The sequence below is a fragment of the Furipterus horrens genome, unplaced genomic scaffold (genome assembly GCF_987537825.1).
Source record: "Furipterus horrens unplaced genomic scaffold, mFurHor1.1.pri manual_scaffold_11, whole genome shotgun sequence".
Taxonomy (NCBI): domain Eukaryota; kingdom Metazoa; phylum Chordata; class Mammalia; order Chiroptera; family Furipteridae; genus Furipterus; species Furipterus horrens.
In genome coordinates, this window is record NW_028327181.1 from 50,805,732 (window position 1) to 50,828,208 (window position 22,477).

Sequence of the window (22,477 nt, forward strand, 5' to 3'; positions counted from 1 at the left end):
TTGTGTGCAGGCACTTCTACTGTAATGACATGTATGCATCCTGAAAATGTTACCTTCTGCAAAACTGTAAAAATGACAGGCTGATGGAGAAACAAGATTGGGGCAGATCACTCAAAATGTACAGGATTTTGTATCCCAAGCCCTGAAAACTCAACAATGCCTCCTAATTCCAAATAAAATGCTAACACAATTAAATCACCAGAGCGTTTTTATTCTATCTCATGTCTGTTAATTCTCTGAAGCCTCAAATCTGGGGGCCCGGGCTCTCTTTTTCAATCATGGGTAGATCATGGGTAAATTCACTTCTAATGAGACCATTTTAATCACAACTAAGGATCCTATCTAGATGGAGCCTTCTTCATTAATCCATTGCTTTCACAGATGGGGAAACGTCTTCACCTGCCCTGAGCCTTCCTAGAAAACAGTACAAACCACCGTAGTTCCTATAGCCATAAAACTGGTTATCCTTGCACTAAGGTTTCAGGGTCTCTTTCTTAAAGTCTATATCTATGGCTGAATATATTCATTTTCTATTGCTTCTGTAGCAAAATGTGGCAAACTTAAAGACTTAAACAACACAAACGTATTGTTTTACAGGTTAGGTGGTCAGAGTCCAAATTGGGTCTCATTGGGCTCATATAAAGGTGTTGACAGGGCTGGTTCCTTCTAAAAGCTCTAGAATAGAATCTGCTTTTCAGCCTTTTCCAGCTTCTGGAGGTGGCCACATTCCCTGGCTCATGGTCCCTTCCTCCATCTGCAGTGGCTGGTTGAGTCTTTCTCCCATAGTGTCACTCTGACACTCGCTGCCTACCTCAGTCTTTCACTTATAATGACCACTGTGATTATATTGGGCTACCCAATAAACCAGGATCATCTCCTCAAGTCCGATGTTAGCAACCTAATTCTATCTGCAACTTCAATCCCCCTTTGCCATGTAATGTAACATAGTCACAGATTCTGAGGATTAGAATGTGGAGATCTTGGAGAGAGGCATTATTCTGCCTACCAATCTAACATATTTTTCATTTTTCTTTAATTGTGAAAAGCCTGCCCCTGATCACATCAAAATATTTGCAAGAGCAGAAAAGTGTATATGCACCCACATGGCTTCCACATCATATCACTTCATTCCTCTATAATCATGTATGAAGTGACTCACATTACAGGAACATGTGCCATAGCAGAGCAGACCGTGTCTCATTCCTCCCATTAGAACGTGAACTCGCTGATGGTCAGGACTGTGTCTTTCTCTTGTATTCCCCACCGTGCATTCCACACAGTGGCTGCCACAGTAAAGAATTATGGAAATGAACTGCATTATTACAAAGTAGATAAATGTCTTTACAGCTAAAGCAACCCTTTGGATTAAGGATGGAGTATAACCCACGGTCCAAATACAGAATTAGGAGACAAATCTTGGGAGGAAAATGTACCTTCAGCACAAAGTTGTCCTCAGCCTGGAGCTTCAGCTCCACCACCGCCTTTCTAACCAAAGCTTCGAAGTTGAGGTCTCTCCTCCGAGGGACATCCAGGGCGGGGAAGAGGTCCCCAATCAGGCCCATGAACACTGGCATGTCATCAGCCACTATCTTGGGGAGGTTGAAATCTCGCAGGGAGCGCATCAGGACTTGGTCCTCTGGCCTGTCAGGGTCTCCTCGCTTTAGAGACCCGGCCACCACCAGCACAGACTTGATGGCCCGCAGGCCCCAGTCGTAGTGATCCTGAGGGAGAGCGGCAAGGGTTAGGCTGTTGTAGCTGGGAAGCAGGACACCATATGCTCAGGCTAGAGTCTGCAGAATTACAGCTATCACGTCAGTACTAGGTCATTCTGAGGCCAAGGCAGAAGCACAGCAAAGAATTAATGATGAAGGAGATGGTGATCACAGGATCCTGGCTTCTGGCCTGGCATTAGTTACTTCTCTAGCTGTGGTGACAACAAAGCAGACACAGGACATACAGGAAACTGGGGTCAGGGCGATTATGCAGAACCACTTCCACACCTATCCAGCTGCCTCTAAGGCTGTTAGCTCTTAGAAACTGCTGAAGCCGAGCTTACGTGCTCTACCTGGGAGGCCTTCAAAATCTTTACAAAAAGGAGTTTAAAATAATTTCTAAATAATTGGGTCACTTTTGGTCAAGATAGCAGAGTAGGTAAACACTGCACTTGCCTCCTCCTGTGACCACATCAGAATCACAACTAAATTATAGAACAACCACCCTCAAGAACCACTTAAAAGCTAGCTGAACAGAAATGTTATAACTAAGGATATAAAGAAGAAGCCAAAGCCTGACATGTAGGAGGGATGGAGATGTGAAATGGGCTAGTCCCACACTATGGAAGCAGTCTAAGTGTCATCAGTAGACAAGTGGATAAAAAAAAGCTATGGTACATTTACACAATGGAATACCATGAAGAAAGAAGAAGACAGAAGAAGAAAGAAGAAGAAAGAAGAAAGAGGAAGAAGAAGAAGAAGAAGAAAGAAGAAGAAGAGGAAGAGGAGGAAGAGGAAGAGGAAGAAGAAGAAGAGGAAGAAGAAGAGGAGGAAGAAGAGGAGGAAGAAGAAGAGGAGGAAGAGGAGGAAGAAGAGGAAGAAGAGGAAGAAGAAGAAAGAGGAGGAGGAGGAGGGGAGGAGGAGGAGGGGGGAGGAGGAGGAGGGGGAGGAGGAGGAGGAGGAGGAGAAAATTTTACCCTTTGCAACAGCATGGATGGATCTTGAGAACATGCTAGATGAAATAAGCCAGTGAGAGAAAGACACGTACCATATGATTTCACTTATATGTGGAATCTAATAAACAGACTGATGTGAGATAGAAACTATGATTGGGTGCCTCCTGTACATGCTCCAACTGGGGATCAAACATGCAACCTCGGTATGTGTCTTGACTAGGAATTAAACCTGCAACATTTCAGTGCACAGGACAACACTCCAACCAACTGAGCCACCTGGCCAGGGCCAAAGAGAGACTCTTAAAAGCAGCAGGACAAAAGCAGTTAGTTACCTACAAGGGAGCTCCCATAGACTGTCAGCTGTTTTCTCAACAGAAACTTCGTAGGCCAGAAGGGATTGGTGTGAAATATTCAGTGATGAAAAGTAAATATTTACAACCAAGATTACCCTACCTAACAAGGCTATCATCTAGATTTGAAGGAGAGATGAAGAGCTTCCCAGATAAGAAAAAGATGAAGGAGTTCACGCCCCCACAACCAGTATTCTAAGAAATGTTTTCTTTAAGAAAATAAATAAAAAACATGAATTAGAAAATATCACAAAGAAAAAACTTTCACTGACAAAGGCAAACACATAATAAAAGCAGTGGATCAAACAACACTAAAGCTAGTACAAAGGTTAAAAGACAAAAAAAGTAGGAATATCATGTGTAATTATAACATTAAACTAAAGGGTACACACACAAAAAAATAATAACAAAAACATAAACATGGAGTGGGTGAGTAAACATGACAGTGATTTTAGAATACATTCAAACTTAATTGACCTTGAACTTAAAATAGACTGCTATACACATAGCTTGGTATCCGTGAAGCACATAGTAACTACAAACCAAAAATCTTGTATAAGAAATATACAAGAAATAAAGAGAAAGGAGTCCAAACACAACACTACAGATAGTCATCAACATACAAGAGAAGAGAGCAAGAGAATATGAAAGAAACAGAAAAGTACTTTAAAAAAATCAGAAAGCAATTAATGGCAATAACTACATACCTATCAAAATAACTTTATTTAAAAAAATATTATTATTTTTAGAGGAGGGGAAGGGAAGGAGAAAGAGAGGAAGAGAAACATTGACATGCGACAGATACATCGATTGGTTGCCTCTCACATGCCTCCAACTGGGGACCAGGCCTGCAACCCAGGCATGTGCCCTGACTGGGAATTGAACCGGCGACCTTTTGGTTCACAGGTCAGCACTCAAGCCACTGATCTACACCAGCCAGGACTCAAAATAACTTTAAATGTAAATGGATTAAATGCTCCAATCAAGAGACACATGGGTAAGAAGTGGTACATATACAATGAAACATCCCTCAGCCATAAAAAAGAATTAAATTTTACCATTTGCAACAACACGGATGGACCTAGAGAGTATTATACTATGTGAAATAAGTCAGACAGAGAAAGGTGAATACTATGTGGTTTCACTTATATGTGGAATCTAAAGACAAAATAAGCGAGCAAGACAAACAAACTCATAGATACAGAGAACTGATGGCTGCCAGATTGGGAGGGGGAGGGGTGTTTGGGGTTGGGTTAAAAAGGTGTAAGGATTAAGAGGTGCAAACTGGCAGTTACAATTACAAAATAGTCACAGGAATGTAATGTACAGCTAAGGGAATACAGTCAATAATATTATAATAATCATACATGGTGTCAAAACTTACAGGGGCATCACTTTACAAGTTATAAATGTCTAATACTGTGCTGTACAGATGAAGCAAGTATAATACTGAGAGACAAGAACACTTTGTCAAAGGTGGAACCCCCTGGCCACAGGCTCTGATAGATTTGTGGGAGAGTGGACCGTACTGCCAACCTCAGAGCGGTGTGGTGGGAGAAGCGGTGGAGTGTGCCATTCGGAGCACAGAGTTTGAACTGAGACAGGCCTAGGTTTGAATCCCAGCTCTGTTACTTGCTTCACAGCAGACTATTACTGAATCAGAGCTGTGATACATGGTACAAAGGACAGTGCAGTGTGCCATGAAGACAACAGACATGATGGCTGTACTTGACACTGACCGTCTTCTCTCCCCTGACCCTGTGGAACTGGAGTTCCTTCTGGCTGTGACTATGTTTCTTTTTCATCTGTGCTGGATGGACTTGTACTCCCTCAGGTCTTCCTTAACATTGTTTCTTCAGGGCAGTCCGATCCTTGGCCGAGGCACTACCACCACGTTGTTTGTTGTCACTGCGCACCAGACTCAGAGAAACCAGTGTGGGTACAGCAAGTGCGCTACGGAGCATCCTGTGAAATGAAGCTGAGGTGGTTGGCAGGGGACAGAGCTCCACGCACGTCTCTTGTGGAGAGTGACAAGTGTATGGATCTTGATTCTAAGAACACAGAGGAGCATGTTTAAGTGAATCCTAGCTGCTGGCGAAAGAGTGAGTTCAAGGGACTAGAGTACAAGTGGAAACTAGGAGGGAGGAGTTTCTAAAAGTATAAGCAAGAAACGTGTGATTGGAACTAAGGTCTTAGAAAGAACACAACATATTTGAGAGACAGGCAGGAGGTCAAGCGAACACCAGTTCACCCACTATAGACAAAGGGCTGAGGTGGAGGACAGTTATCAAGGATAACTCCCAAGGTTCCAGAATTAGAAACAGGGTAAATGGTGTCTGTGGAAGGAAGACGCAGAAGCAGGCTTGGGGGAGAAAGAGGCTGGCAGGAAGATCAGCTTTAGATGCTGACCTGGAGGGGCTCTTTAGACACTCGGGGGAGCTGTGGTGGACACCATTGAATATACAGGTTCAATGCTCAAAAGAGAGGCTGGGGATGGGGTCGTGAAAGGAGACAGTCACTGGCCAGGAAATCACTGGTGGCAGAGAACCTAGAGAGAGGATGCAATGAGCAAGGGGCCTGGGAAATGTGAGGAAATTAGGAGAGGGTCTTTTTAAACCCATCTTGGGCAGAGCTCACAGGGCTGAGAGAGCTCGTTTTTTGGCAACAAAGGTGATCCAAGTAAGAGATCCCCAAAGGGAAGCGACACTGATCGGGAACAGCCGAGGGAAGCCTGAGTGCCACCAAGACATTCTCTCTCTGAGGCACAAATGTTGGAGGTCCTCGTTCATGTTTTAATGAGCTACCTCTGTGAGGGGATCTTCCCCAGGCAGGGGCCACATTTAAGGTCAAGCAGCGGTGAGAAGCCCCAGGCCCTTAGTACTCAACACTCTCTTCCCACCCCTCTGTCCATCCCACATCCCTTCAGGGGAAGACGGTTCTCTCTAAGGTTTTTCTCGGCTGCTGCCGTGTTTCTCACAGGACACTGGTGATCTATGATGCGTTGCTACACATTCAGTTAAAAGTGGCAGCTCTGTGGTCAAATTGAAAAAATGCCGGGCTAAGAAAATGAACACAAATCTTAATTATAGAAGTGCTCAGAACTTTTAAAAAGCTTATGGGCACAGCGGCTCTCTGAAAAGTCTCTAATCCTGTCCCCAGCCACTGGCCCTGGAGTCCATCCAGAGCTACGGCAGGAACATGTGATTGATTTTCCAGTTTCTCTAGGGAACAGTACCTGTTTGGAGAGAAGCTCTTTGCATAGCTGGTAAAGGGTGATGAACTTTCTGGCTAATGACCGGGCTTCAATGAATCCTTCCGCCACCAGCATGATTTCACAGATCAGCTCAAAATCTGGAACGACCATGGCGCAGGGCCTGTGCACAGGGGACAAAGGCGAGAGGGTTCCCAACCGCACAGCCGAAGGCGCGCCTCTAAGGCAGGAGACACTGGCTGGGGTCACAGATGGAGGCACCTGTGAGGGTGAGAACTTAGACCTTCGCAGTGATTTCACCTAAGACCTTCACCTTGAAGTTGCGTGAACTAAGGATACGGGAAGTGAACTCTCTTTCCCAAGTCAGTGGATGGTATTAGCAGTCACGGGCAGCGTTTGGGGCTACAACTCAAGCCTTGGAACTTGAGTCTAGTGTGCTTCCCACAAGGCCCAGGTCAGTAAAGCAAGTAGCCTAGAACAGAGGAGGGGCTGAGGTTGAGGAACTGAGTCTCTCTTGGTGTCTATAAGAAACGGGGGATCTCTCTATTTCTCATCGTGAACACATATGTCTCTTCTAAGCCTAGACACTAAGGGCTTATTTTGTACTTGCGTCCAAATATAAATACTCGTACTTAATGCTGAGGGTTAAAGTAAGTACTTATTAGCCTCACCTTATCACAAAATGGCTTGTATGAGAGTGCAGAAGGGGATTTTTACCTATGTAGGAGAATTTATTTTTTCCCCCTCCCTCTGGCCTTAGAAACATTTTATTTTAAAATTACTTATTTTTAAATTAATATATTAGGTACTTAATAAGAGCCTAAGGTTGTTACATTCTTTAATTGCATTTTTCCTACACTGATACAAAATTTTCAATAACATTTCATGTAAGTACATTTTTCATTCAAATTATTTTACATTGCATTCAAAGTCAAAGGAGCAATGAAATACTTAGACACTCAAAATTATTTTGTAGCATGAAATAAGGTTAAATATGTATCCACACAATGGAATGTGATATGGCCATGGTAAAGAATGCTATAAAAGAAAAACTATTTAATGATCTGGGGAGACATTAATAAAAGCAGGATATTAAACTATGTAGGGTCTGATCCCAAGTTTGAAAAAGAAATACATACTCTACCAAGAAAACCCTGGGAGGCAGAGTGCCAAATGGTTCCATAGACTCTCTCTGGATGGTGGGACTGGGCTGGGGAGGAGCAGAGACTCTGGAGCCCAACGGCCTGGGCTCAAACTCCAGTTCTGCTGCTTACCAGTCGGGCTACTAGCAGCTAACCCTAGTAACTAGGGTTACCACCCTGAGCAATTTGCCAAATCTATCTGTTTTCTTATTGCACGGGGATAATGTTCATGTGCCCCTCTTAGGGTTTTTCATAAGAATTAAATGTAAACTTACATGTTTGTGTTTATTGCTTTTACAGATATTCTTCTGTTTCCCCCCCAAATTTTCTATGGATATATGTTCTGTTTAAATTCAGGAAAAAATAGAAGGGCTAATTCTCATCATGGTGATAACCCCGTTCCATTGCCGTGTGGGACCCAGGCTTGTTTAGTAAGTATTCGGTGTAGACAACTAGGAAGCAGCATGTGTTCGCTGGCCCCAGGTTAGACAGCCTACTAAGTTCCCACAGCTCTCAGCTCAAGTGGGGGCCTGGCCGAAGGAGGAGGTAGCCACACCGCTCCGTGGAATTTGCCACCACTGGGGCAGTTTAAAAGTGAGGGGCTTAGGGATGCAGGGCGCTTTTCAGCGACCTCTAAGACCTTCACATGCAGAGCTGAGACAGATGATGTCCTCACAGCTCCCATAGCCTCTCTCCTAGGTAACCGTTCAGTGGGAGGAACAGTCAATGCTATGAGGCATCATCTTTCAGGTTTCTCTTTGCTGGGCTGACGTCTCTTTTCTGAAAAGGGAATGGAGACTCCAGCTCCTGCTAGGACACGTATTTGTGTTTTCTTGTCAAAATAGAGATGATTTTAAAACATGGTCATATCCACCATTGGCAAAGGTAAAAATAAGTCTTCTCATGCATTGCTACTCGGAATGCAATTTGGCACTTCTCTTTTTAGAAAGCAATTTGGCAATATGTATCAAACGCCTTAAAAATGTTCCTCCCTCGCAGCTCAGTGATTCCACTTCTGGGAAGCTAGCCAAAGGAAATAATCATGCATACAGGAAAAAAGACATTTACAAAGATGTGTATTATAACATTATGCATAAACATTTTAAATGTTAGAAACAGTCTTAATATTTAACTATGAGGGCTAGTGAATTTCATGGGGATCATGTACTTGATACAATAAAATGCAGTCATGAAATGAGATTATTAAGAATATCTAACAGAGGAAACTATGATATGGTTATGACAGACTACGAAATGAAAAACAAAACAATATCAAACTGTGTAGATGACAAATGAAGACTACAAATATATGACTTTGAAACATGCACATAAAAACGACACAATTAAGCAAAAAACATTTTACTGGTGATGACATTAAAGGTGCTTTTAAAAATATCTATTTTTCTCTATATTCCAAATTTCCTCTAATACGTAGATCACACCTTTCCAGCAGAAAAAATGAAAGCAGCTTCCCTCTGGGGCACTCTCGTGGGGCGGGGTTCACGCTCACCTGAAGAGGGCCTTCAGGTTCTCAGGCAGCTCCGTGCGGCCAGCGTAGCCGGGGTTCATGGTGATGAAGATGCCCACGGAAGGGTTCAGGCTAATCTCCTCCCCAAGGAAGTTGAATTGCTGCTTCTTATCTCGAATTGCATCTTGAATGCTCTTTACCTGGTGAAACAGTCCATGGAAAAATGTCTCCGCTGCCTTTCAGTGTTGGGAGACAGCGAAAGCTGGGGATGCACACACAGCACAGACCCTCGTTACGGGACCCTTTTCATCGAAGGGCAGGCACAAGGACCGCCACCTGGGTCCTTTACAGAGGGGCACCGGATGCATGTCTAAAAGAACTCTGGCCACACATATCTGCATTGATAACACGGTGGCAGGAGGCTGGGAGGGAGCAGCACACGGGTTTACTCTCTCGAACCTCGGGCCCCTCTGCAGTAACACAGAGCATTAGGACTCACCACGTGCTGGGCACTGCTCTGAGCACTTTTTATGTATTAACTCGTTTGACCCCCACAACTTCGACGGGGGCACATTAATGCCATCATCCCCACTTCTCTGTGATGAAGTGGCAGCATTGACAAGTGCAGTCATTTGCCCAGCGTGACCCAGCTGCTCAGTCGTGACGCCTGGATTTGAATCAGGCAGCTGAACTCTAGAGACTGGCTCTTAGCCACTGCATGTTCTCAGGATCAAATTAAAGAGTCATGAAGAGCGTAGCACGTAGAAAACGCTCACAAGCTAACGTGGGAGTGGCTGATACTCATATGCCTGTCACCATCACAGTTGTGTCCCTCACTTTGGTTTGAAGCCTCACAGCCACTGGCCAGCCTGCGTCTCCAGAACAGGCAGCAGTAAGCCTGGGTGGCTCCCGCATGCACGGAGGGTCCTGTGTGGTGAGCAGAAGAAAGAAAAGAGCCACAGCGGCCAAAGTCGGCAGGGCCCCCGTCCCCAGGTGGTATCAGTGCCTTTCTAAAGAGATCAGGCTTTTTCTCAATTGTTGTCTGGAGCTGCAGAGGATTTCAGCTGAAGCTTGGCCTGCTCAGATCTCCATTCTAGATCACTTTTACTAGCAGTCGGGGAAGAGACAGAAATAAAAGTCACCCATTTATTGTCACGCCTGGTGCTTAAAAACAAAAAAGTACAAAAATGACATGCACCGGAAGGAGGGAAGACAAAAGGGGCACATTTGTTCAGCCAGGCCCTGCAGTGTCTCTGAGAGTTCCTAGCTTCTAGGGGCTTTGAAGGCCACACCTGGAAGCTGGGGCCAGTGCTATGTTTTCTGAACAAGCCCCAAGCATGGCAGCTATGTTCAGGGGGTTTAGAATAGCCAAGGAAGGTTTCGGTGGAGCTTGGGCTGCAGGCTGAGTGTGTGTGTGTGTGTGTGTGTGTGTGAGAGAGAGAGAGAGAGAGAGAGAGAGAGAGAGAGAGAGAGAGAGAGAGAGAGAGAGAGAGAGAGAGAGAGAGAGAAAGAGAGAGAGAGCGCACTGGGCAAGGCTCACTCCGGTGCCAGGAAAGGCAGCTTTTGCCAGAATGCATGACAGTTCTACAATTAGGATTCAGCTCCTTTTCCCAAATGAAGCTCTAATGACTGAGTGCATTTGAGCTTGCAGCAATTAGTTTAGACTGAAGCCCCAGCTCCCAGCATGCTGGCCAAACAGCTCAGGCTCTGCTGGTTCTCGGGCACTCACAGTACAGCTCTGCTATGTGGCCACACCACCCTGCAAGCTATGTGAGTGGCAGAGGCTGCGTTCTCTCCTTAGGCCCCAGTCCTTGCATCAACATAATGCATGGAGCACTCGCCTTGTTATGGAGAGGGGAGGTGAGTATAAATTACCATTTACAAATTGCTTTGGTACTTCTGGGTGGAAGCAAAAGCGAGAGCCTGGGACATTTTCTGCTGTTCCCCCTGATTCAACATTCCCTCTGGCAACACCGAAGCCCAGAAACCTCAAGCTCAGCAAGAAGTGGTGGCATCTGTGCCTTTGTGTAAATTCTGTAGGGGTCCTTGAGGGAGAGTGTTGGGCAGACTCAGGATGCAGTTAACGTTGAAGCATCGGTGCTAATAACAGGTTCTCTTAGCCTGGCTTCTATTCAGCAGGGGGCTCTGCTGGCCTTTCTTCACTGCAGTCACAGCAGCTGGGCCCCTGTAACACGCCCTGGAAGGGAACCATGCTTGGGACCCAGGGCGTCCTTCAGCATGCCAGGGAAGGAGCAGGTGGACCGGACTGTGTGCGTTAAACTGCAAGCTCAGCCAGGTGGAGGTGCACACGCAGGTAGGCACAGACTGGTATGGAAGGCTCTCAGGCATACTCCTTACTCACAGGGGTCTGCTTATCCACCAAATACTCAACATTTTTGGAGATTTTAAAGCCGCAGGGAACAACAAAAAATAATAACTGACATTTATGGAGCACTTGATATGTACCAAGTCGTATTCTGAGTATTGTACATGAATTTTCCCATTCAGTTCTCTTAAGAGCTGCATGAGATGGGTGTGTCCTAGTTTTATGGATGAGGAGACTGAGGCAGAAGGCAGTTAAGAAACTGTATTATATTATATAAGATGCTGATATAGGGAAGGCCAAGGGAAGGATATGTGGAGAGCACATATACTATTTTTACAACTTTTATATAATTTTAACATCTGTTCAAAATAAAAAGTTAAGAGAAAAAAGAAATTTGCCAGATGTCTAACGGTTGGTAGGTAGGGCAACCTGAGTTAAAAACCAGGCAATCTGATGCCAGAACACTACTTTCAGCCATTTCCCCGAAATGCCCTCCCTTCCAGGAGCACAGGGGCCAGCAGCGCCTCACTGAGGACAGGGCTGGGCAGAAGTATGTGGACAGTGATGAGGACGTGAGACACGGAGCTAATAAAGCTATCATAATAATCACCCTGCAGGCCCCTTTCTGTACGAACAACGGTACACCTACTCTGGCCCACCCCTTTCTATACATTTTCAGAGAAATGTGTTTTGCTCTGAAAATAATCAAGTTTGCTATCATTGAGCAGCATGAGTCTCCACAAAATAAGAAAAGGTGCCTTTGGTGCCCATTAAACGAAACAAACAGAAATGGAAAGCTGTGCAGAAACCGGTGTCCTCAGCTGGGGGTGACTGTGCACCCGCCCTCCCAGGGGACTATTTGGCCAAGTCCTGAGATCCTTTCATTGTCACACACCCTGGGGAGAGGCGAGGGATGCTGCTAAACATCACAGGACACACAGGGCAGACCTTACAACAGAGTTATCAGTTTCAAGACGTGAAGAGTGCCCAAGCTGAGAAACCCCGGTCTGGACCAAACATTGTGCCACTGAGTACGCCAAGGCCAAGATGATGTACATCCTTGTCTACCAACCACAGCTGGTATCCCTGGGTCTGACCAAATCCCCATGGAAATTCTTAACCCCACCCCAGACTGACCAAATCAGAAATTCCGGGGGTGATATGCAACAGGGCGCATTTCTACAAGCCCTCCAGGTGATCCTGACCCAAGCGAAAGTTCAAGAACCATTGCAGTCCCGTCAGATCTTGGATTTCTACTATGTTCTCTGCTGCCTGTGACCCCATTCACAGTGGCAGCCTGGCCTCTCGCCCTCCCAGATGAGCCTGAGTCCTCCATTCCCTTCTGTCAGCCTGCCATGGACAGGACTGGTCCCTGCGCCCAGTGACCTGGACCAGCCAGGCTCCATCCTGTGGGTCTTGATGTGAACCCAGCTCCATAGTCCTCCAGGTGTTTGCCTTGCTTGACAGCCTCTCTCTCTGCTCTGGTTTCAAAGTTCGTTGCACATGAGAACCATATGGGAAGTTTTTTTTTTTTTTTTTTTAAGAGAATAAAATCAGAATCTCTGGGGGTGGAGCCTGCATCTGGGCATTGCGTTTTTCAGACACGCCCAGGCAGTTAGGTACGCCCAGGGTGGAGATTACTGCGCCAGAGCGGCCAGTCCCCACCTTGGTTGTGTGTCCGAGACCTTGTGAAAATGCAAATCCTGCTTCAGCAGCTCTGGGGATGCTGATGCTACTGGTCCACAGCTGGAATAGCGTGGAGCTAGACGACCCATTTAACTGTCCACTCTCAGAACATCTGAGGGCCCATTAAGTGTCCTTGCCACACCGCCCCTCACCCGGATGGGTTCCCTTTCTCTGTCCAGTCTCTGTGGCCTTGAACTGCACCTCTCTAGCAGACCTTATTTTCTGCCTTATATGTTAGATATAGGAACAGGGTTGTGCTTCTCTCTGCTGTGGGCCAGCTCTGATTTCAGAGGTTAGTCCTGTTATTTGTACAGGCCCTGTGCGCCTGTCTGAGCATGGGGGCCTGAGGGTCCTGCCCCTATGTCCCCCATCCTCACCCCCAGCTGAGAGCCCTGCATCAGATGCCCTCACAAAGTACTGAAGTTGCATGACCTCTCTGCAGGTGATGCATTTTATGGAGGTTATCAGCTACCTCTGCACCCTGAATCCCCTCGGCTTTTCCTTCACGCCCCTCTACTTAACCCTTTTCATTTCCGGAAAGCAGCCCATTCTGTGTAGTCCCCTGTGGTCATTCTCTTTTCTAGTCTTTGCTCCAAAATGCCATGTGTTATTAAATTCTGTTTGGCTCACTCCACACTTCATTCTCCGCTGGCAGATTGGAATCTGCTGCCTTCAGGAAGTGTGACCCACTCATCCCTTTTTACATGTTTTATATTTCTGTGTTTCTGCCTTAGACTTTAAGCTCCTCAGTGAAGGGTGCATGGGAAGCCTCCTTGGTTCTGAGACTGTAGTGTTTGCTCAACACATTGAATACTTGCGACACTGCTATGGCGATTTGCTGCTTCTAGTGGCTTCCTGCCTCGGAAGGGAGGAGGTGGCAGGGATGCCTGGCCAGAGAATGTGGACGGACTAGGAGCTGGAGGTGCCGAGTGCTGGAGTGCCGCCTCAGCGAGCTGATGGCAACAGTAATGGCAACGCTCTGAAGAAAGTAAGTACTATAATGCATTATGTACATTTTAAAAACAGCAGAGTAATTGCTCTTGGAAGCGCCACACCTTTTCCTACTTGGATGTGCAATTCTGCCTGACCAAGCTGACAAATATGTGAAAACGCCCGCCTATGAGGACCCTGAAGCACACTGACGTTTGTAGAAGTTACTGGGCAGAGCAGCCCATGAGGGCAAGGAGCTGCGAGAGGAGAAAGGCGGAGAAGCGGAAGGGAGGCGAGGGAGCAAGGGTCACAGCTGCTGCAGCTTCGGAACCAATATGCCAGCCTGGATTACTGTGTGAATAATTAAGGGCAATTTTCCCCTTCAATGGACATGTGACTTTAAATGCTACCACCTCGAGAAGGGAAAAGGTGCTGTCTAGATTTTTCTGTTCTGTTGCATTGGTCTATTTGTTTACAGATGTGACAATACTATGCTGTTTTAATTTATTGAGGATTAATAATTGGGTTTTGTATTGATATATTTTAAAATTTTACCATTAATGTTTTTATTTTCATCATATGTAAATGAACTCAATGTCCCAAATAGTTCTTAGTCATGATCAGTATGTTTCACCCAACTTACAAACTTTATTTTTGCTGCAGCTATCTCGTGTGACAAAAATATTCAGCTTTGTTCTTTTTTTTTAAGTGTTTCAATAAAAAAAAAAAAAATGCTACCACCTCGGATTTTTTCCCAGGCTGTTGCCAAACCACTTCCTTGAGAGTGTCTCCTATGGGTGCCCCTAGACTGGAGCATGAGAGCATCGTGTAACTCCAGGTTGAACTTATTTCATTTAGTTCCAGAAGAAAGGGGAATGGATTTTGGAGAACACATTACTGACCTCATGCTGGACAGTTTCAAACTAAGGCAAATTCACAGTGTCTGTTATCCATTAGGGACAATGACTGTTGGGCATTACCTCATCAGTTGGGAAACTGTTAAGTTTGGTGAGACAGCCAAGGCTAGGCCAGTGGAGAAGGAATGAAAAGTGTAGGGAATACTGGGAGACCAGAGTGTGGACCGCCTGTCCCTCTTGTGTCCCAGCCTTCCACTTCCTTTCAACCTACTTACTGCAGTGTTCAGGTAATAATGATACAATCATCGTTAACCATGACCAGCACCATCATCACTATCACCACTAATATCATCACAACCATCACCATCACCATATCATTGTATCACCATCACCACTATCATTGCCACCATCATCATCACTACCACCAAGGTCATCATCATCACCACCATCATCGCCACTACCATCATCAATACCGCCAAGGTCATCACCACTGCCAAAGTCATCACCATCATCACCATCATACCACCATCATCATTGTATCACCACCACCACCACCAACTTCCTCCTCATCATCATAAGAGAGACTAACATTCATTGAGTGCTCACTATCTGTAGTGCTTTAAGAGCTTTGCACGTATTAATTCACTTAATAATTATTACAACTGCATCAAATAAGTACAAGTATTAACCCCCTTTACAGATGTGGTGCTTGAGACATGCACCTACCTAAGATGACGCAGACAGTAAGTGGCAGAGCCAGAACTGAGCGCTGGCAGTGTGGTACCGGAGCCCCCACACATGGCCCCTTCCTCACCCCCTTGCTTGGCGAGCCCCACTCCACAATAAGCTCTTTCTTCTCAAGTCCCACCTGCTGTAGAAATTGATTACACGATCTCTGGAGCCCAAGACAGGGTCTCTGCTGATCCCGATCTGATTCTCAGTGCCTGCTCTTTCTCCGGGCTCCTGCTGGGGACGCCCTGAGTGCTGCCCAGGGACACAGGGGCCTTGCTGGTCCTGTGAACCACCCTGGATTTAATGAGGGCAGTCACTGCAATGCAACCTGGCTGGTGAGAACAAGATGCACCCTCTGAAACCTGTGGCAAGCTGCCAGGAGGGAGGGTGCAGAAAATCATAAAGTGAAGGGGAAAGAGGTGCACATAAAGGTGGGTAGAAATAGCAGAAGAGAGCGCCCAAGGGATAAACAGACGGAGGAAGTTCTCAGCCACCAGACACCCGCAGTGGAAGAAAGGAGAAGAAAAACTCCAGGTACACATTTAATTACAGGTCCTGTACCCCAATATCCACAATGGTGAAAAGTGTGAGCTTATCTTCTGATTTTCAGAACCATTCTAGGCCAAGAATTCATAGTCTGCGAAATGTTTATTTTACTTTTTTTACTCCACTTCTTATGCTCCGAAATGAACTACACCCCAAATTAATAAAGACCTTCAGGGATTTTTTTTTTCTGTTTTTCTTTTTTAAACAAAATAAGCTGCCGACTTATTGAAATCTAGAATTAAAAAATATGTCTATAGACGTTCAGCTTCTATTTAAAGTTTAACCAATCAGGTAACACCAACCTTCCATTCCTGTGAGGAAGAGGTGTGATGGTAAATGTTTAACAACTGGCTCCCCGAGAAAGCAAAAATGCCCTGGCATGGAGGGCTTGCCAGTTTCCACGGTGGAAATACTGCCCCCGTAGTCAGCGTCGGGCTCTGCGTAGCGGCCGCGAAGCGAGCGCAGTCAGCTCCTGAACCAGGAGAGGAACCGGCTCTCGGGCGGAGCGTGTTCCGGCCAGCGACTGCCTTCCTTCCTCTACTAGCTCCTGATGAATGAAACGACTCACAGGAAAGGGAAGACCAGGTATCACCACTGCGAATAAGAGAAGAGCCCAACGTCTGTGTCCCTTTCAGGAGCTTCACCAAGAAACAGTCTGGCCGAGAATCAGTGAGTGGGATCAGCAACTGGCTGCCAAACGCAAGATGGTCTGACTCCCTAACCCCTTTGGGAGGAAAGGAAAGTGAAGGGACCCCGCACGGGCCCTGGACCACCCATGGCTCCCAGGGGCAGCTGGAGATGGGGGTGGCCAGGGTGATCAGCTGGGGGTGTGAGTTCTGCTACTGTTCAGCCTGTGGCCGCTTCCATCCCTATCCACAGCTCCCCATCTCGCCTACCTGTGGCAGGGACATCGTGCCCGGACAAGAGGGTGCCAGCATGTGGGGGCAGGTGGCAGGAGAGGCACCTGCCAGGGCCGACAGGCCAGTTGGAGGGGGAGGATGCTGCCTCTCTCTAAGTTCCTCCTCCACCCCTTTTGCTGCTCAACCCTGCACATTTGCCTAAGACGAATGTCAGTGAGGCTAAACGTTTTCATTGTTCTTTGTCTGGACCTGAAAAAATGACCCAAAAGGAACCAGAATCCAGTTTTCCTTTTCCATACTGTATGTGTACACATCGCTTTAGAAATAAAAGTGAACGATAAGAGGAAAGTTAAACCATCTTTGACCACATGGTTACAGGCACAAACTAGAATCGCCGGCCATGCAATTGCTCCTGAGACCTCGCCACTGCAGGGGGCCCCTGTATTTGCTCTGTCTCCTTAAAGCAACAGGGATGGGGGTGGGGGCGGGGGGGCGGGGCAGGGGCTCTGACACCACAGCTCCCCCTGGTGGGCAATGGCGGGCCTCAGCCTGTGGGGAGGAGCCCAGGAGCACTTGGTGGCTTGGGGCCATGGGAGGCGTTGGCAGGCTCCTGCTTAGACCTCTGCAGCTGTAATCAGAGAGCTCTGACTGACTGTGGCCACGGATTCCCCCCCCCACCCAGCCCCCCCTTAAACCACTGCCAAGTAGAGGGGCCATTTCCCTTTCAGACACCTTCAGGGTTCCCTGTTGCCTGTTGAAGAGAGTATAATGCACATCATGCCATTAAAATCTGTCTACTATTTGGTTCCAACCTGCCTGTCTAAACTTATTTTCTTATTTTACCTCCTGTACACCAGATCTGTGCCCAGACCTGCCCCTGGTCAGTGTGGATGGGTTTAAATCACATGTATATGTACATATATACATATAGTATCTAGAGAAGGGGGACAATAGTGGCTCATAGGGCTGCTGTGGGAATATGAGACATTAAGAGATGACACCTGACAAGTATCCGGTACAGAACAGGCTTTCAACGAAGGTTTGTTGACTTTGCCTACCCCTCCCCGTTCTGATGCTCCAGGTTTAAACCTTTCCATCCTTTTGAGGCCTGGCTTCCAGATAGATGTATCTAGCAGGCTTGTCCCATGGTGTGACTCAGTATTCAAATGTTTCTCAACATTAACGAGTGTTCATGTCTTTCTCAATGTGGAGAGCAGGACCAATAAAATGACATTGGTCCGATTAAGATAGCATAAAGTATATAAAACAAAGTGGAATCACTCATGGCGAATGAAATGGCTGTCAGTCAGCCGTGACACTTTGGTTCAAGAGGAAAACTGCTAATGTCACTCTAAGACACATCTGGCAAGGGGTCACACTTAAGATATCTACTCACATGATTAGAACAGACACGTCTGGCCAGGAGGCACAGTAAGATATCGGCCCATGTGATCAGAATGGCCAAGTCTGCAGAGCAGGCCCACCCACAGACAGGCTCCTGGGGACATTCCACTCTTGCCAGCAGGGGTGCTGTGCAAAAGAGCCATGTACCACCCATAGGTGCTGGGCAAATTCCAAACTTGGCATCAGGGGTGCCAAGACATTTATCAAAAGGACCCAGAAGGGTGGAGTGCACCACTTCTCAGGTATAACTGAGGCAGGTCCCAGACCACTGCTGAGACAGCCGAGCTCCACACACCAGAGTGCTGCTCCATGCCACACTGATCTCCCTTGGTGTCAGCTGCTGGAGGCTCTGCCCTGCTGGACTGAGGACTTCACCTGCCCCGCTGCCCACCTGGTTCCTTGAACGATGCTGACAACTCCCTTGCCCCCCGTGCTCTCTCCTGGACCTGCAGACCGAGTGGGACTCGGGTTTATTATCCCCCATTAATTGCTGTGTGTGTATGTGTGTGTGTGTGTGTGTGTGTGTGTGTTATAATTCTCTTATATTGTTAAAGTCTGAGTAGAATATTAATGCATGTTGATATTCTACGTTGAGTGAACCTGCATCAATAAAAGCTGAGTGAATGACACAGTTGCTGTGTGTCACTCCTGTCTGTTCCTTGGTGCCGGGCTGCTCAGCAGGCAGCGAGCCAAGCAGTCGCCCAGCTGACTTACAGGAAAGACCAGATCACAAACTTACACTCATGACACTCAAGAACTCAAGTTTTTGCGGCCAGGGATCATGTCCTGTTCCACTGGGGACCCTGCACCCTGGTCTTGAGCACAGCATTTGCTATGCTGTCGGTGTTCAGTAACAGCTTTCTGGATGACTTGAAAGACAAGTGGCAGGCCTACATAAAATCTGAGCGAAAAATGACTTTCTTCACTCAATTACATTCACACTGTGATTCTCACTTTCTATATAATTAAGTGACTTGGGCTGAGAGAGGAGGAGCAACTTGCCAGACGCTCTGTTAGGAAATGGCAGAGCTGGATTTAAGCCCTGGTGTGACAATTTCTGAAGCCTATGCCCTTTCCAAGGAGCTGGGCTCTGCCATCTAATTTGACCCTTTCCTCCCCCTGTGAAGCAGGTGAGCTGGCTGTTCTTCATTCCCATTTTACAAAAGAGAAAATGGAGTCCCACAGCCAGTGAAGGGATCCACCTATGCAGGGATCTGCAAGGTACCCATGTCCTGCGCTCATGACTAATTTTAGAGAGTGGAGGAAAGGGCATGACAGACAAGGAGGGAGGGAGAAGGGGACATGGATGAGGAGTGGTTGAAAACAAGAGGGCAGAGATGTCTGCAGTGCTCAGCATGAAGGCCACAGGCTCCCACCGACTTTCGGCCCCCATACCTGTACTGCCACCACCGACAGGACCTCCACGGAGATTCGATTAAATTCATCAAAGCAGCCCCAGGCACCAGTCTGAGCTAGGCCCTTGTAGATATTGCCACAAGACTGCAATGAAATGTACAAGAATTAAATTACTATCAGTGTCTGGCTTATCAATACACATCTGAGTCATTTTTCATCTCTTTATTATAGATACTTCCAGGCCCCTACAGACCACTGGTTAGAAACCCGTATTAAAATTTCAAGAACAATTAAACTTTTGATGGCTGTGGGTGCCAATGTAAGTCACAGGATCAAACAGAGCCTTTCCAAGACACTTAGAACACAATCCCTTTGAAATGCCATTAGGCTTGCAACACTGTGGATTCTGTATCTTTCAAAATCCCAGGAAATGAATAAAATATTATTTTTCTTGCGCCACACAGACCGAACGCCTTCCACTCAGCCTCTGGCATGCGCTGATGAAAAGGTTGATGTCTGTGTCTTTAAATCCATGCCCAAATACTCAGACTCCCCAGAGTGATAGAAAGCTGTTGATGGGGTGGAAACTGATAACATCTATAGAAAATAAACTGCAGGTAAATCTTTCAAATGAGAGCAAGAAAAGAATTTCAGAGGGAAGATGGTATACCTGTCCTAAAAATAAAACCATTCTGAGCATTCAACACGAACTGGTACCATGGAGCACTATGAAGAGAGAGGCCACTGGGAGATGCTCTCTAGGTCATGAGGTCGTTGGCAAGGAGACACTATTAAAATGCTGGCGAAATGCAAATAATAGAAAAGTTCCATCTGCTTTCTGAATGGGCATAACTTGACCATCTGCTCTGGGCATAGCTCATGTGCTATGCTCAGTCCCCCTAAGAACTTGTTAGGTTGTGGAGATAAGGTACACAAATAAAACAGGTAAATTGCCGCGCAAACAGAGGTTCCAACAGACAGTGTAAACCACAAATGTTATGGAGTTCAGAGAGGAGTGGGTCACAGTGCTCTAGGACGACCGGTTTTGCCAGAGGTGAATTTCAGCAGCTCTCCCCAAAGTTTATCTAATGGAATGCCAAACCTGGAAGATGTTCCTGCAGATGAGGCTCTTTGGTCAAGCAATTTGGGCAACACTGCATTCTACAACCTACTTTTGCCAATTTACAACATGCATTAGCATTTTAAGAGCCCTGAGAAGCCCTGCAAAATTAACGCATTCAACTTTGTTATAAAATGGCTAGGATTTTTTTTTTCCCTTGTGTGGTCCCTGGTTTTCTCAGAATTCACTTTGGCCAACATTAGTTCTGTCTCATAGAACTACATGGTATCTTCAGAACATACATTGGGAATGCTGGCTAAACAGGATAATAGGGTCTGTGTAGGCAGAACGGAGGGCTAAGGGCTTTGCAGGAGGAGGAAAGATTATGGACAAAGAATGAGCAAAATCATGATGTTTCTAGAGCAAAACAAAGGTGCATTTTAGCAGGAACGTTGAATTACCAAAGGGGGTCATGGTTATAAAAATACCTGAATTATTATAAGGGATCTTTGGAGGTTTGAAACAGAGAAAAACATCATGAAATCAACATTTTAGGAGAACCAGTCTAACATTACATAAGCTGAGCTGGCCATGGGGCAGACTTTGCAAAGAGAGGGAAGAATAAACTCCACCTTTATTAAGCTCCTTGAATGAAATGATTCTTCTATTCATGCAACAAATATTTATTGAATATGTATGATGTGCCAGGAATTGTCCTACGTCATGAGGAATCAACAGTGAACAAGGGGGACAAAGCCCTCTTTTTGTGGGGCTTACAGTCTGGGGGGGAAACAGACACTGTCAGAGAGGGATACTCTCACATGAGGGCGACACAGTATTTCAGACTGAGCAGTCACAGGCGGTCCCTGAGGGGTGACATAAGTCCCAGGCAGAGGTGGATTAAGGTTGGTTGAGGCCCCCAGCACAGAAGAAAATATTGGGCCCCTTAAAATAAAGAGACACAGGAAAAATAAAAATACATGTTAACCATATTTTATGCAGCATAGTAACAAAACCAAACTTTGTGTCATTAGAAAAAAAGTGTAAAGTTGGGGTTTTCTGGGGCCCTTCAGAAGTCAGGGTCCAGGGCATGTGCCCGGTGCTCCCGCCATTAAATCCGCCTCTGGTCCCAGGTGGTGTGCTTGTGTGCTCAAAACAACCCTACAGCTAGCTGCATATTACTGTTCTTATATTCATGAGTACGTACATAATATTTGAGATCTATACAGTAATATCTATTATTATATTTGAGATAATAATAGCAACTTGTCAAATATCACAAATACTTAAGTGGAAGTTCAGGAATCAAAACCTATGCTTCTTCACATTAACAATGGTTTTAAAAGCTTTTTCAGGCTTGGATCCCTTTCATCAAATGGATATCCAACAGGAAAACAGGAAAAAGTAGAGTTTTCATAGGTGGAAACTTGTCACTCCTCCCTCCAGTTTCCCCTGGGGGCCTGAACGGAACCCCAGGACTCCACCTTGCCCCGTTTTGGACCCCACCGCAACTGTACAATGGCTCTGGGCTGTGGTGCTGCCTTGCTATAAAGTGGTGAGTTTTTGGGCTAGAATAAGGGCAAGAAGAATAGGGTTGAAGACCTGGAAGCGAGAGGCCTGCTGAAGGAAGAATCTACATCGGTGACTGGAACTGCAAAAGGAAGGGCATGAAGCCCTCAGAATGGGCCACAGAGAAAAATGAGATGGTTCATATGAATGGGATGAGGAATCTGGCCGGGAGGAAGACAGGGGTCAGCAGGGACTACTGGAGAAGAGAGGCTTAACCAGGTCTGAGAGCGGGGCATCCCCATGGAGGCCCCACTGCCCAGCAAAGGGAGGACTAGAACTCGGGGAAGTCCAGGAAGCTAGAAGACAGGTCTG

At 46.3% G+C, this 22,477-nt stretch overlaps 1 protein-coding gene across 1 annotated transcript in view; it reads right to left on the reverse strand.

The window, feature by feature from the left end:
• DNAH9 (dynein axonemal heavy chain 9) overlaps positions 1–22,477 on the reverse strand; it is a 303,753-nt gene that overhangs the window by 169,352 nt on the left and 111,924 nt on the right. Inside the window, exons 28-31 of the mRNA XM_090290843.1 lie at positions 19,576–19,680; positions 8,882–9,039; positions 6,254–6,392; positions 1,434–1,721 (exon numbers count right to left, since the gene is read on the reverse strand). Of these exons, the coding sequence (XP_090146969.1) occupies positions 1,434–1,721; positions 6,254–6,392; positions 8,882–9,039; positions 19,576–19,680 (690 nt within the window). The remainder of the gene's footprint in view (positions 1–1,433; positions 1,722–6,253; positions 6,393–8,881; positions 9,040–19,575; positions 19,681–22,477) is intronic.